This window comes from Stomoxys calcitrans, chromosome 4, assembly GCF_963082655.1.
Source record: "Stomoxys calcitrans chromosome 4, idStoCalc2.1, whole genome shotgun sequence".
Classification (NCBI taxonomy): Eukaryota; Metazoa; Arthropoda; class Insecta; order Diptera; family Muscidae; genus Stomoxys; species Stomoxys calcitrans.
In genome coordinates, this window is record NC_081555.1 from 131449062 (window position 1) to 131463323 (window position 14262).

Sequence of the window (14262 nt, forward strand, 5' to 3'; positions counted from 1 at the left end):
ATTCTGAAAAAAATCATTTAGTCAGGTATTACATATTTCTAAGTTTTACCTACATCCGAAATTTCAGTCCTCTAGCTCTATTTGCACAGAAAGTACCAAATGGTACAGATATTGGTACCAAAATGTAAGAATTGTAAAGAGATCATAGTCAGCCATTATATTTTTCCTAGTTGTACCTGCTTGCTAAATTTCAGACCTCTAGCTCCATCTGTAAAGAAAGTACTAAGTGGTACCAAAATGTACGAATTTTGAATAGATCTTTTAATTACCCATCATATATTTCCTAGTTGTACCTACAGGCCAAATTTCAGACCTCTAGCTCCATCTGTAATGAAAGTACTAAATGGTACCAATTGCGGTACTAAAGGTACGTTTCCTCCCCTTACCAGTACTATTTTTCCATTTTTTCTTTTTACTCTCACCCTTTTGACATCGTTAAAATACATCCTTTAAGTCAAATTTCAAAATTCTACCTCTATCCATCCGCCCTGTACATAGTTCACCTATTTCGTACCTTTTTGGTACTTTTTAGTACTATTTTCCAAAAAGTCTTATAGTCATCCAATTATGGTTGCCAAAGTGTACCTTAGTTCCAAAATTCAGAGCTCAATTTTTGCTCAATAAACAAAGAAAATACCAATTGCGGTACTAAACGTACCATTTCTCCCACTTCCGGTACGATTTTCCGATCGTTCGGGCAAATATGTACCATTTCGAACTTCTTAATACTTTTAGTAACTAAACGAACGAATATCACCATATCCAACCTTATCCCGTGCCTTTGACCCAAAACCAACATTCGTACAAAATTTCATGATTCTAGCTTTAGCCGTTTGGGCTGGGCGATGATCAGTCAGTCGGCAATCGGTCTGTCACGCAAATCTTTTATATAATTAGATAATTCGCCCGATTTACACTTACAAAAGTATAGTACAAAAATTTTTAACAGATTTGCATGAAATGGGGTATGGAGTGTTTTATTACTCATCTGAAAGCCTTTGCCAAATTTCATCAAAATCAGTTACGGGCATATTTAAACATATTTATTTTTAAATTAATACATATTTACAAGAACATTTCAATAGCGTATAACATTACTATAAACCTTAAAATAAAATTGCATTCGAGTCTCCAATTGGTAGGTATTGTCGAATCCTGAAAATATACAAAAAAATAAAAATTGTGCGATTACTAAGTATTTCCAAAAAAAAAAATTATTGGGTTCAAATTAACACGATTTCAATTGAAAAGGCATGTTATCAATTTTAAAAAACGTTTCGCCCCGTTTAGGGATAAAATAATGAGGAAATTATTAAACCTGCCCGGGTTATTTGGAACCAGATGCCGATTTTTGGGATCAGCTGTCGATTCTTTATGTGCCTTGCTGGTCCCCAAAAAACTAAAACCAAAAAAACACGGTATATAATTTCAAAAAACCGTAAGAGAAGTACTGGTGCCTAGTGCCAAGAAACCGGTAGTTGGGGCCCAAGAATCCCGTAGCTAAACCAAAACCGGCACCTGGACCTAAAAAAATTGGCAGCTGGGCCAAAAATGGTTGCTGGTGCCAAATAACCGGCAGTACTGAATGCTGAATCCGGCAACTTGGCCCAAAAAACGCGAAGCTAGCCTTAAAATCGGTAGCTGGTCCCAAAAAGCCGGTAGCAGTGTCCAAAAAAGTAGTAGCTGGCATCAGCACCCAAAATCCCGGCAACTGGTCCCGGTACTTTGGTACACAAACCCCAAATAACCGATAGCAGGTTCAAAAACCGCTAGCTAGCCCCAAAAAAACTTACCAAAACCGCTAGTAGCTGATCCCAAAAACCGGCTGCTGATTCGAAAAACCAGCAGCTGGGCCCAACAACCGGCAACTGGGCCCAAAAAACTGGACGCTGGGCCAAAAACTGGTTGCTGGTGCCAAATAACCGGAAGTACATGATCCCTAAACCGATGACTGGTTCCAAAAACCGAAACCAGGGCCCAAAAAACTGGCAGTTGGGCCAAAAGCTGGTTGCTCGTTCCAAAAAACTGGCAGTATTTGATTCCGAAACCGGTAACTGGGTCTAAAAAACATGCAGCTACCATTTAAGCCGAAAACAGGGTCCAAAACCGGTAGCTTAGTCTAAAAACCCGATGGCTGGGCCTAATAACAGGTGTTAGTACCCAAAACCCATTAGTTAGGCCCAAAAAAGAAGCTTACCCTAAAAACAGGCAACTGTTCCCACAATATTATACCTCATCTAAATAACCGGTAACTAGGCCCATGAATACGTATATGCCTAAAAACCTGTAGCCGATCCCTAGAATCAGGAACTGGCCAGTAGGAACAGTAGCTTGTCCCTAGAACCAGTAGATGTTACCATAAGCTGGCAGCCGATCCGAAAAACCGGTACTAGGCCCAAAATCCTAACAGAAGGACGCAAAAACAAGTTTCTAGTCCCAAAAAGAAAAAGCTGCTCCCAAAACCGGCAGCTGAGCCAAAAAAAGCGGCATCTGGTCCCGAAAACCGACACCAGAATGCAAAAACTAGTGTCTAGTCAAAAAAAAAAAAAAATAACGCTGGTCCCAAATACCGGCAACTGGGCCAGAAAAGCGGTAGCCTGTCCCAAAAGCCGGCAGCTGGTTACAAAATCTGTTGGCCCGAACTAGCCAAAACCGGTAGCTTGGCCAAAAAAGCGGCAGCTAGGCCAAAAATTCGGCAGCAGGTCCCAAAAACCGACAACAGGGTACAAAAACTAGTGTTTAGTCCAAAAAAATAACGCTGGTCCCAAATACAGGCAGCTGGTCTCAAAAATAAACCAGCTGGTCTCAAAAAACCAGTAGATGGTTTCAAAAACCCAGTTCCTGGTCCTTGCACCGACAGCTGGTACGAATATTTTGTAGTTCGTCAAAATAACTCGTTAACAAGCCCGAAAGACCGTAGCTGCCCAGAAACCAGGAGCCGGTTTCTAAAACCAGTAGCTAGCGCCTAGAAACAGTAGTCTCTAAAACCGGTAGATGGTCTCAGAAGCCCGCAGCCGGTCCAAAAAAAACGGCAGCCGGGCCGAAATACTGTTCCAAAAAACAGGGAGAAGAACGCTGGTGCCAAGAAACCGGCAGTTGGGACAAAAACATCCCGGAGCTGATCCCTTAAACGGACAGCTGGGCCGAAAGACCGGCAACTGAGATTAAAAACCGGTAGCTGGTTCTGACCAGGTACTGGTTTTTAAGACCAGCTACCGGTTTTTGCGTCCAGCTGTCCGTTTTAAGGTCAGCTACGGGATTTTTGGGCCTCCACTACCGGTTTCTTGGAACCAGTTCATTTCTCCATGTTTTTTGGGAGACGGTTTCGGCCTAGCTGACAGTGTTTTGATCCCAGCTGCCGTTTTGTAGACCCAGCTGCGGTGGTTTTTTGGCCCAGCTATCGCACTTTGGGACCAGCTGCGTTTTTTAGACCGGCTAACGATTGTTAGGCTGGTCCTACAACCTAAACCTAGTCCCAAAAACCCATAACTGCGCTCCAGAAATCAGTAGTCTGTCAAAAAAACTGGATGTAGCTCAAAAACCCGATAGCTAGTTGGTTCCAAGAAAGCGGCAGTTGGAGACCAAAAATCTCGAAGCCGAGCTCAAAAACAGACAGCTGGGCCTAAAGACCGACAACTAGGTCTACAGGTCTACTGGGTCTAGGGTTAAAAAACGGTAGCTTGGTTCAAAAAAACCGGTAGTAGGTCCCAAAAACCCGGTATCAGGGCGCACAAATTAGTGTCTAGTCCAGCTCTAGTAGTGCCTAGTCTAGCTCCAGAAACCAGTAGTCTGCCCAAAAAAACATGGATGTAGCTCAAAAAACCGATAGCTAGTCCGTAGAATAGAAAGTTGCTCCCAAACACCGCCAGTTGGTTCCAGAAAGCGACAGATGGAGACCAAAAACCGGCAGCTGGCCTAAAAAAACCTGCAGCTGGGCCCAATACGCAGCAACTGCGCAGGAATGCGGTCCCAAAAAACCGGCAGCTGCTCAGAAACCAGTAGCTGGCCTCTTGAAACAGTAATTGGTCCCTAGAACCAGTAGATGGTCCCAGAAGCCCGCAGCCGGTCCAAAAAACGGCAGCGGGGCCCAATAACCGGCAGCTGGGCCGAAATACTGTCCCAAAAATCTGGTGCCAAGAAAACGGCAGTTTGGGCCCAAAAATCCCGTAGCTAATCCCTAAAACGGACAGCTACTGGTACTAGGGACTAATAAACCGGCATCAGGGTCCAAAAACCGGCACCTGGACCCAAAAAATTGGTAGCTGGGCCAAAAGCTGGTTGCTCGTGCCAAATAACTGGCATTATCTGATTCCGAAACCGGTAACTGGGTCTAAAAAACATGTAGCTACCATTTTAACCGGTAGCTGGTCCCAAAAACCCGGTAGCAGGCCGCAAAAATTAGTGTCTAGTCCCAAGAAGAAGCTAGTCCCAAATACCGGGAGCTAGTCTAAAAAAGCTGGTAGCTGGCAGCTGGCCTGAGCTAAACCTGTAGCCCAATACGCAGCAACTGTGCCGAAATGCGGTCCCAAAAAACCGGCAGCTGCTCAGAAACCAGTAGCTGCCCTCTTGAAACAGTATTTGGTCCCTAGAACCAGTCGATGGTCCTAGAAGCCGTCAGTCGGTTCGAAAAAACGACAGCTCGGCAGATGGGCCGAAATCCTCTCCCAAAAAACCGCGATAAGTGTATTAGTGCCTAGTGCCAAGAAACCGGCAGTTGGGGCCCAAATATCCCGTAGCTGAACCCTAAAACTGACAGCTACTGGTGCAAAGAATCGTGGTGGCCCTAATTAACCGGTAGCAGGCAAACCGGGACCTGTACCCAAAAATTGGCAGCTGGGCCAAAAACTGGTTGCTGGTGCCAAATAACCGGCAGTATCTGATGCTGATGCTAGGCCCAAAAAACACGAAGCTAGCCCTAAAATCGGCAGCTGGTCCCAAAAAGCCGGTAACAGGGTCCAAAAAAGTAGTAGCTGGCATTAGCGCCCAAAATACCTGCAACAGGTCCGGGTACTTTTATAGATAGCAGGCCCAAAAAACAGTAGCTAGCCCCACCAAAACCTTACCCTAAAACAGGCAACTGTTCCTAAACTATTATAGCGCATCTGGTCCAAAAACCGCTAGTAGCTGATCCCAAAAATCGGCAGCTGGTTCCGAAAAACCAGCAGCTGGCCCCAAAAAACTGTAGCAAGGACCAAAATCGGTGGTATGGTCCAACAACCGCCAACGGGGCCCAAAACTGGCAACTGGGCCAAAAGCTGGTTGCTCGTGCCAAATTACTGGCAGTATCTGATTCCGAAACCGGTAACTGGTTCTAAAAAACATGTAGCTACCATTTTAACCGGTAGCTGGTCCCAAAAACCCGGTAGCAGGCCGCAAAAATTAGTGTCTAGTCCCAAGAAGAAGCTAGTCCCAAATACCGGAGCTGGTCTCTAAAAGCGGTAGCTGGTTCCAAAAACCGGCAACTGGCCCGAAATAAACCTGCAGCTGGGCCAATTCGCAGCAACTGCGCCGAAATGCGGTCCCAAAAAACCGGCAGCTGCTCAGAAACCAGTAACCGGTCCCTAGAACCAGTAGCTGGCCTCTTGAAACAGTAGTTAGTCCCTAGAACCAGTAGATGGTCCCAGAAGCCGGCAGTCGGTTCGAAAAAACGACAGCTGGGCCCAATAACCTGCAGATGGGCCGAAATCCTCTCCCAAAAAACCGTGAGAAGAGTACTGGTGCTTAGTGCCAAGAAACCGGCAGTTTGGGCCCAAAAATCTCGTAGCTAATCCCTAAAACGGACAGCTACTGGTACTAGGGACCGTGGTGGTCCTAATAAACCGGTAGCAAGGTCCAAAAACCGGCACCTGGGCCCAAAAAAATTGGCAGCTGGGCTAAAAGCTGGTTGCTCGTGCCAAATAACCGGCAGTACCTTATGCCGAATCCGGCAACTGGGCTCAAAAAACACGAAGCTAGCCCTAAAACCGGTAGCTGGTCCCAAAAAGCCGGTAGCTGGGTCCAAAAAAGTAGTAGATGGCATCAGCGCCCAAAATCCCGGCAACAGGTCTCGGTACTTTAGTGTACAAACCCGTTATTTGGCTGGGCCATATAATAGATAGCAGGTCCAAAAACCAGCACTTGCCCCAAACAAAAGCTTACCCTAAAAACAGGCAACTCTTCCCACAATATTATACCTCATCTGGTCCAAAAATCGCTAGTAGCCGATCCCAAAATTCGGCAGCTGGTTCCGAAAAACCAGCAGCTGGCCCCAAAAAACTGTAGCAAGGACCAAAATCGGTGGTATGGTCCAACAACCGCCAACGGGGCCCAAAAAACTGGCAACTGGGCCAAAAACTGGTTGCTTGTGCCAAATAACCGGAAGTACCTGAACCCAAAACCGATGGCTGGGTCCAAAACCGATGGCTGGGTCCAAAACCCGGAACCTGGGCCAAAAGCTGGTTGCTCGTGCCAAAAAACCAGCAGTATCTGATTCCGAAATGGGAAACTGGGTCTAAAAAACATGCAGATACCATTTTAACCGATAGCTGGTCCCAAAAGCCTAGAGCAGGGTCCAAAACCGGTAGCTTAGTCTAAAAACCCGGTGGATGGGCCTAATAACCAGTAGCAGTACCCAAACCCCATTGGATAGTCCCAAAAAAGAAGCTTACCCTAAAAACTGGCAACTGATCGTAAATATCATTGCTCATCTAAATAACCGGTAACTATGCCCATGAATCCGAATATACCTAAAAACCAGTAACCCATCTGTAGAATCAGAAGCTGACCCGTAGAAATAGAAGCTGGTCACTTGAACCAGTAGGTGTTCCCATAAGATGGCAGCCGATCCGAAAAACCGGTAGTAGTGTCAAGTGCCCAAACCCGGCAGCTAGGCCAAAATTGCGGCAGCTTGTCTCAACTTAAAAAAATAACGCTGGTCCCAAATACTGGCAGCTGGTCAGAAACAGTAGCTAGTCTCTAAAACCAGTAGATGGCCCCAGAATCCCGCAGCCGGTAAAAAAAAATGGCAGCCGAGCCAAAATACTGTCCCAAAAAACAGGGAGAAGAGCGCTGGTGCCAAGAAACCGGCAGTTAGGACCAAAACATCCCGGAGCTGATCACTTAATCGGACAGCTGGGCCTAAAGACTGGCAACTGAGTTTAAAACCCCGTAGCTGGTTCTGACCCGGTACTGGTTTTTAGGACCAGCTACCGGTTTTTGCGCCATTCCGCTTTCCGTTTTAAAGTCAGCTACGGGATTTTGGGTCCCAACTGCCGGTTTCTTGGAACCAGTTCATTTCTCCATGGGTTTCGGCCTAGCTGATGGTGTTTTGGTCCCAGCTGCCATTTTGTTGCGGTTATTTTTTTGGCCCAACTGTCGCCTTTTGGGACCAGCTGCGTTTTTTAGACCGGCTAACGATTGCTGGGCTGGTCCTAGAACCTAAACCTAGTCCCAAAAATCCATAACTGCGCTCCAGAGACCAGTAGTCTGTCCAAAAAAACTGGATGCAGCTCAAAAAACCGATAGCTAGTCGATAGAATAAGAAGCTACTCCCAAACACCGCCAGCTGGTTCCAAGAAAGCGGCAGTTGGAGACCAAAAATCTAGTAGCTGAGCTCAAAAACAGACTGTTGGGCCTAAAGACCGGGAACTGGATCAATAAACATGTGGCTTGCTGGTTCAAAAAACCCGGCAACAGGGTTAAAAAACTGTAGCATGGATCAAAAAAGCCGGTAGCATGTCCCAAAAACTCGGTAGCAGGGCGCAAAAATGAGTGTCTAGTCCCAAGAAGAAGAAGCTAGTCCCAAATACCGCTAGCTGGTCTAAAAAAGCGGTAGCTGGTTCCAAAAACCGGAAGCTGGCCCGAAATAAATCTGCAGCTGGGCCAATTCGCAGCAACTGCGCCGAAATGCGGTCCCAAAAAACCGGCAGCTGCTCAGAAACCAGTAACCGGTCCCTAGAACCAGTAGCTGGCCTCTTGAAACAGTAGTTGGTACCTAGAACCAGTAGATGGTCCCAGAAGCCGACAGTCGGTTCGAAAAAACGACAGCTGAAATCCTCTCCAAAAAACCGTCAGAAGAGTACTGGTGCCTAGTGTCAAGAAACCGGAAGTTTGGGCCCAAAAATCCCGTAGCTAATCCCTAAAACGGGCAGCTACTGATACTAGGGACCGTGGTAACCCTAGTAAACCGGTAGCAAGGTCCAAAAGCCGAAACCTGTGCCCAAAAAACTGGCAGCTGGTTGCTCGTGCCAAATAACCGGCAGTATCTGATGCCGAATCCGGCAACTGGGCCCAAAAAGCACGAAGCTAGCCCTAAAACCGGTAGCTGGTCCCAAAAAGCCGATAACAGGGTCCAAAAGTCGCGATTGGTCCAAAAAAAAGTAGTAGCTGGCGTCAGCACTCAAAATATCGGCAAAATATCGGCAACAGTTCCCTGTAATTTGGTGTATAAACCGGTGGCTGGGCCAAATAACCAATAGTAGGTCCAAAAACCAGTAGCTAGCCCAAAAAAAATATTATAGCTTATCTAAAAAGCTGGTAGCTTGGCCGATCAATACGTATCGACCCAGAAATCAGTAGCTGGTGCCTAGAACCGTAGCTGGTCCCTAGAACCAGTAGATGTCCACATAAGCCGGCAGCCGGTTTGATCTCCAACAACGGTGTCTTCGAACCCAGCTGACGGTGTTTTCGTCCCAACTGCCATTTTGCAGACCCAGCAGCCGCTTTTTTTTGGGCTGGTCCTACAACCAGTGGCCAGTCCCAAGCATCCATAGCTGCGCTCCAGAAACCAGTATACTGTCCCAAAAGCTGACTGCAGGCTCCAAAACCCGGTAGCTGGTCCATAGAATAAGAACCTGTTCCCAAACACCAGCTGGTTTCAACCGGCAACTGGGTATACAAACCAAGGTAAAAGAAGGGAGTTTGGACCACAAAAAACCGGTAGCAGGACGCAAACCTTAGTGTCTAGTCCCAAGAAGAAAATGCTAGTCTCAAATACCTGTAGTTGCGCCAAAAAATCTGCAGCTGGTCCCACAAACCGAGAGCAGGATGCAAAAACTAGTGTCTAATCATCTGGGCTAAAAAACTAGTGTCTAGTCTCAAAAAAAAAAAGGAAGCAGGTCCAAATACCGGCAGCTGGTTCCAAAAGCCGGCAGCTGGTTCTAAAATCCGGCTGTTGATCGAAACAAACCAGTAGCTCAAAACCGTCAGCTGACAGCCTAAAAATTGGCAACTGGTCCTAAAAAATTATAGCTTATCTGAATAACCATCCTAAAGGTCCCAAACAACCGGCAACAGAGTGTACAAACCTAGCTGATGGTATTTTAGTGCCAGCTGCCGCTTTATTTTTGGTCCAGCTGCCGCTTTTTGGGACCAGCTTCCGTCAGGGTCCAAAAAACAGTAGCTTCCAGTGTCCAAAAACCGGTGCTAGTCCACAAAATAAGAAGATGCTCCCAAACACCGCCAGCTGGTTCCAAGAAACCAACAGTTGGGGCCCAAAAATCTCGCAGCTGAGCACTAAATCAGACATCTGAGTCTAAAGACCGGTTATTGGTTCTAAAAACCGATAGCTGGCAAGTTCCGAAAACTCGTCAACAGGGTTAAAGAAGAAAAGAAGACCAAAAACCCGATAGTAGGTCCCAAAATCCCGACAGAAGTGCGCATATACTAGTGTCTAGTCCATAAAGAAGAAGCTGGTCCCAAAAACCGACAACAGGATGCAAAAACTAGTGTCTAGTCCAAAAATATAATGCTGGTCCCAAATACCTGGCTGGTCCCAGCTGGTCTCGCAAACCGTCTGTTGGCACGAACTAGCCAGCAGCTGGTCTCAAAAAACCAGTAGATGGTCTCAAAAACCCAGTTGCTGGTACGAACATTTTTTAGCTCGTCACAATATGCTCCTAAATCCAAAAAAAAACGTAGCTGCCCAGAAACCCGGAGACGATTCCTAGTACCAGTGGCTGGCCCCTAGAAACAGTTGCTAGTCCCTAGAACCAATAGATGGTTACAGAATCCCGCAGTCGGTCAAAAAAAAAAAAAAAAAACGGCAGCCGGGCCCAATAACCGGCAGCTGGGCCAAAATACTGTCCCAAAAAACAGGGAGAAGGGGCTGATGATATTTAACCGGCAGTTGGGGTCAAAATATACCGTAGCTGACCCTAAAACGTACTGCTGGACGCAAAAACTGGTAGCTGGCCCTAAAAACCAGTACTTGGTCAGAACCAGCAACAGGTTTTTAAACTCAGTTGCCAGCCTTTGGGTCCAGCTGTCCGTTTTAGGGATCAGCTAAGGGATTTGTTGGCCTCATCTGTCGGTTCCTTGGCACAAGCGCTCTTCTCCCGGTTTTTTGGGTCAGGATTTCGGCCCATCTACCGGTTATTGGGCCCAGCTGCCGTTTTTTGGGACCGGCTGCGTTCTTTTGGAACCATCTACTGGTTCTAGGGACTAGCTTCTGTTTCTAGGGGCCAGCTACTGGTTCTAGGAACAGGCTCCTGTATTCTGGGCAACAACGTTTTTTTTGGGTTTATTTACGACTATATTTTGACAAGCTACGAAATGTTCGTACGAACTGTCGGTTTTGGTATCAGCAACTGGGTTTTTGAGATCATCTACTGGTTTTTTGAGACCAGCTGCTGGTTAGTTCGTGCCAACAGACGGTTTGCGAGATCAGTTTTTACATCCTGTAGTCGGTTTTTGGGACCAGCTGACGCTTTTTTTGGCTGCCGGTATTTGGGACCAGCTTCTTTATGGACTATACACTAGTTTTTGCGTACTTCTGTCGAGATTTTGGGACCTACATACTATCGGGTTTTTGGTCCAAGCTTTCTTTCTTTAACACTGTTGATGGGTTTTCGGAACCTGCCAGCTATCGGTTTTTAGACCCAATAACCGGTCTTTAGACTCAGCTGTCTGATTTAGTGCTCAGCTGCGAGATTTTTGGGCCCAAACTGTTGGTTTCTTGGAACAAGCTGGCGGTGTTTGGGAGCATCTTCTTATTTTGTGGACTAGCACCGGTTTTTGGACACTGGAAGCTACTGTTTTTTGGAGCCTGGACCAAAAATAAAACGGCAGATGGCACCAAAATACCATTAGCTAGGTTTGTACACTCTGTTGCCGGTTGTTTGGGATCTTAAGGACGGTTATTCAGATAAGCTATAATTTTTTAGGACCAGTTGCCAATTTTTAGGCTGTCAGCTGACGGTTTTGAGCTACTGGTTTGTTTCGATCAACAGCCGGATTTTAGAACCAGCTGCCGGCTTTTGGAACCAGCTGCCGGTATTTGGACCTGCTTCCTTTTTTTTTTTGAGACTAGACACTAGTTTTTTAGCCCAGATGATTAGACACTAGTTTTTGTATCCTGCTCTCGGTTTGTGGGACCAGCTGCAGATATTTTGGCGCAACTACAGGTATTTGGGACTAGCATTTTCTTCTTGGGACTAGACACTAAGGTTTGCGTCCTGCTACCGGTTTTTTGTGGTCCAAACTCCCTTCTTTTACCTTGGTTTGTATACCCAGTTGCCGGTTGAAACCAGCTGGTGTTTGGGAACAGGTTCTTATTCTATGGACCAGCTACCGGGTTTTGGAGCCTGCAGTCAGCTTTTGGGACAGTATACTGGTTTCTGGAGCGCAGCTATGGATGCTTGGGACTGGCCACTGGTTGTAGGACCAGCCCAAAAAAAAGCGGCTGCTGGGTCTGCAAAATGGCAGTTGGGACGAAAACACCGTCAGCTGGGTTCGAAGACACCGTTGTTGGAGATCAAACCGGCTGCCGGCTTATGTGGACATCTACTGGTTCTAGGGACCAGCTACGGTTCTAGGCACCAGCTACTGATTTCTGGGTCGATACGTATTGATGGGCCAAGCTACCAGCTATTTAGATAAGCTATAATATTTTTTTTGGGCTAGCTACTGGTTTTTGGACCTACTATTGGTTATTTGGCCCAGCCACCGGTTTATACACCAAATTATAGGGAACTGTTGCCGATATTTTGCCGATATTTTGAGTGCTGACGCCAGCTACTACTTTTTTTTGGACCAATCGCGACTTTTGAACCCTGTTATCGGCTTTTTGGGACCAGCTACCGGTTTTAGGGCTAGCTTCGTGCTTTTTGGGCCCAGTTGCCGGATTCGGCATCAGATACTGCCGGTTATTTGGCACGAGCAACCAGCTGCCAGTTTTTTGGGCACAGGTTTCGGCTTTTGGACCTTGCTACCGGTTTACTAGGGTTACCACGGTCCCTAGTATCAGTAGCTGCCCGTTTTAGGGATTAGCTACGGGATTTTTGGGCCCAAACTTCCGGTTTCTTGACACTAGGCACCAGTACTCTTCTGACGGTTTTTTGGGAGAGGATTTCAGCTGTCGTTTTTTCGAACCGACTGTCGGCTTCTGGGACCATCTACTGGTTCTAGGTACCAACTACTGTTTCAAGAGGCCAGCTACTGGTTCTAGGGACCGGTTACTGGTTTCTGAGCAGCTGCCGGTTTTTTGGGACCGCATTTCGGCGCAGTTGCTGCGAATTGGCCCAGCTGCAGATTTATTTTGGGCCAGCTTCCGGTTTTTGGAACCAGCTACCGCTTTTTTAGACCAGCTAGCGGTATTTGGGACTAGCTTCTTCTTCTTGGGACTAGACACTCATTTTTGCGCCCTGCTACCGAGTTTTTGGGACATGCTACCGGCTTTTTTGATCCATGCTACCGGCTTTTTTGATCCATGCTACAGTTTTTTAACCCTGTTGCCGGGTTTTTTGAACCAGCAAGCCACATGTTTATTGATCCAGTTCCCGGTCTTTAGGCCCAACAGTCTGTTTTTGAGCTCAGCTACTAGATTTTTGGTCTCCAACTGCCGCTTTCTTGGAACCAGCTGGCGGTGTTTGGGAGTAGCTTCTTATTCTATCGACTAGCTATCGGTTTTTTGAGCTGCATCCAGTTTTTTTGGACAGACTACTGGTCTCTGGAGCGCAGTTATGGATTTTTGGGACTAGGTTTAGGTTCTAGGACCAGCCCAGCAATCGTTAGCCGGTCTAAAAAACGCAGCTGGTCCCAAAAGGCGACAGTTGGGCCAAAAAAATAACCGCAACAAAATGGCAGCTGGGACCAAAACACCATCAGCTAGGCCGAAACCCATGGAGAAATGAACTGGTTCCAAGAAACCGGCAGTTGGGGCCCAAAATCCCGTAGCTGACTTTAAAACGGAAAGCGGAATGGCGCAAAAACCGGTAGCTGGTCCTAAAAACCAGTACCGGGTCAGAACCAGCTACGGGGTTTTAAACTCAGTTGCCAGTCTTTAGGCCCAGCTGTCCGATTAAGTGATCAGCTCCGGGATGTTTTGGTCCTAACTGCCGGTTTCTTGGCACCAGCGCTCTTCTCCCTGTTTTTTGGGACAGTATTTTGGCTCGGCTGCCATTTTTTTTTACCGGCTGCGGGATTCTGGGGCCATCTACTGGTTTTAGAGACTAGCTACTGTTTCTGACCAGCTGCCAGTATTTGGGACCAGCGTTATTTTTTTAAGTTGAGACAAGCTGCCGCAATTTTGGCCTAGCTGCCGGGTTTGGGCACTTGACACTACTACCGGTTTTTCGGATCGGCTGCCATCTTATGGGAACACCTACTGGTTCAAGTGACCAGCTTCTATTTCTACGGGTCAGCTTCTGATTCTACAGATGGGTTACTGGTTTTTAGGTATATTCGGATTCATGGGCATAGTTACCGGTTATTTAGATGAGCAATGATATTTACGATCAGTTGCCAGTTTTTAGGGTAAGCTTCTTTTTTGGGACTATCCAATGGGGTTTGGGTACTGCTACTGGTTATTAGGCCCATCCACCGGGTTTTTAGACTAAGCTACCGGTTTTGGACCCTGCTCTAGGCTTTTGGGACCAGCTATCGGTTAAAATGGTATCTGCATGTTTTTTAGACCCAGTTTCCCATTTCGGAATCAGATACTGCTGGTTTTTTGGCACGAGCAACCAGCTTTTGGCCCAGGTTCCGGGTTTTGGACCCAGCCATCGGTTTTGGACCCAGCCATCGGTTTTGGGTTCAGGTACTTCCGGTTATTTGGCACAAGCAACCAGTTTTTGGCCCAGTTGCCAGTTTTTTGGGCCCCGTTGGCGGTTGTTGGACCATACCACCGATTTTGGTCCTTGCTACAGTTTTTTGGGGCCAGCTGCAGGTTTTTCGGAACCAGCTGCCGAATTTTGGGATCGGCTACTAGCGATTTTTGGACCAGATGAGGTATAATATTGTGGGAAGAGTTGCCTGTTTTTAGGGTAAGCTTTTGTTTGGGGCTAG

The 14262-nt window shown here is 46.8% G+C and overlaps 1 protein-coding gene across 2 annotated transcripts in view; it reads right to left on the bottom strand.

Moving 5' to 3' along the window:
- Positions 1-1030: 1030 nt before the first annotated feature.
- LOC106082626 (N-glycosylase/DNA lyase) overlaps positions 1031-14262 on the bottom strand; it is a 91406-nt gene continuing 78174 nt past the window's right edge. The window contains exon 6 of one of the 2 annotated variants that reach the window (XM_059366986.1): positions 1031-1155. In XM_059366986.1, coding sequence (XP_059222969.1) covers positions 1107-1155 — 49 coding nt within the window. In that variant the 3' untranslated portion in view covers positions 1031-1106. The remainder of the gene's footprint in view (positions 1156-14262) is intronic. The other variant, XM_059366984.1, reaches the window with a different exon arrangement.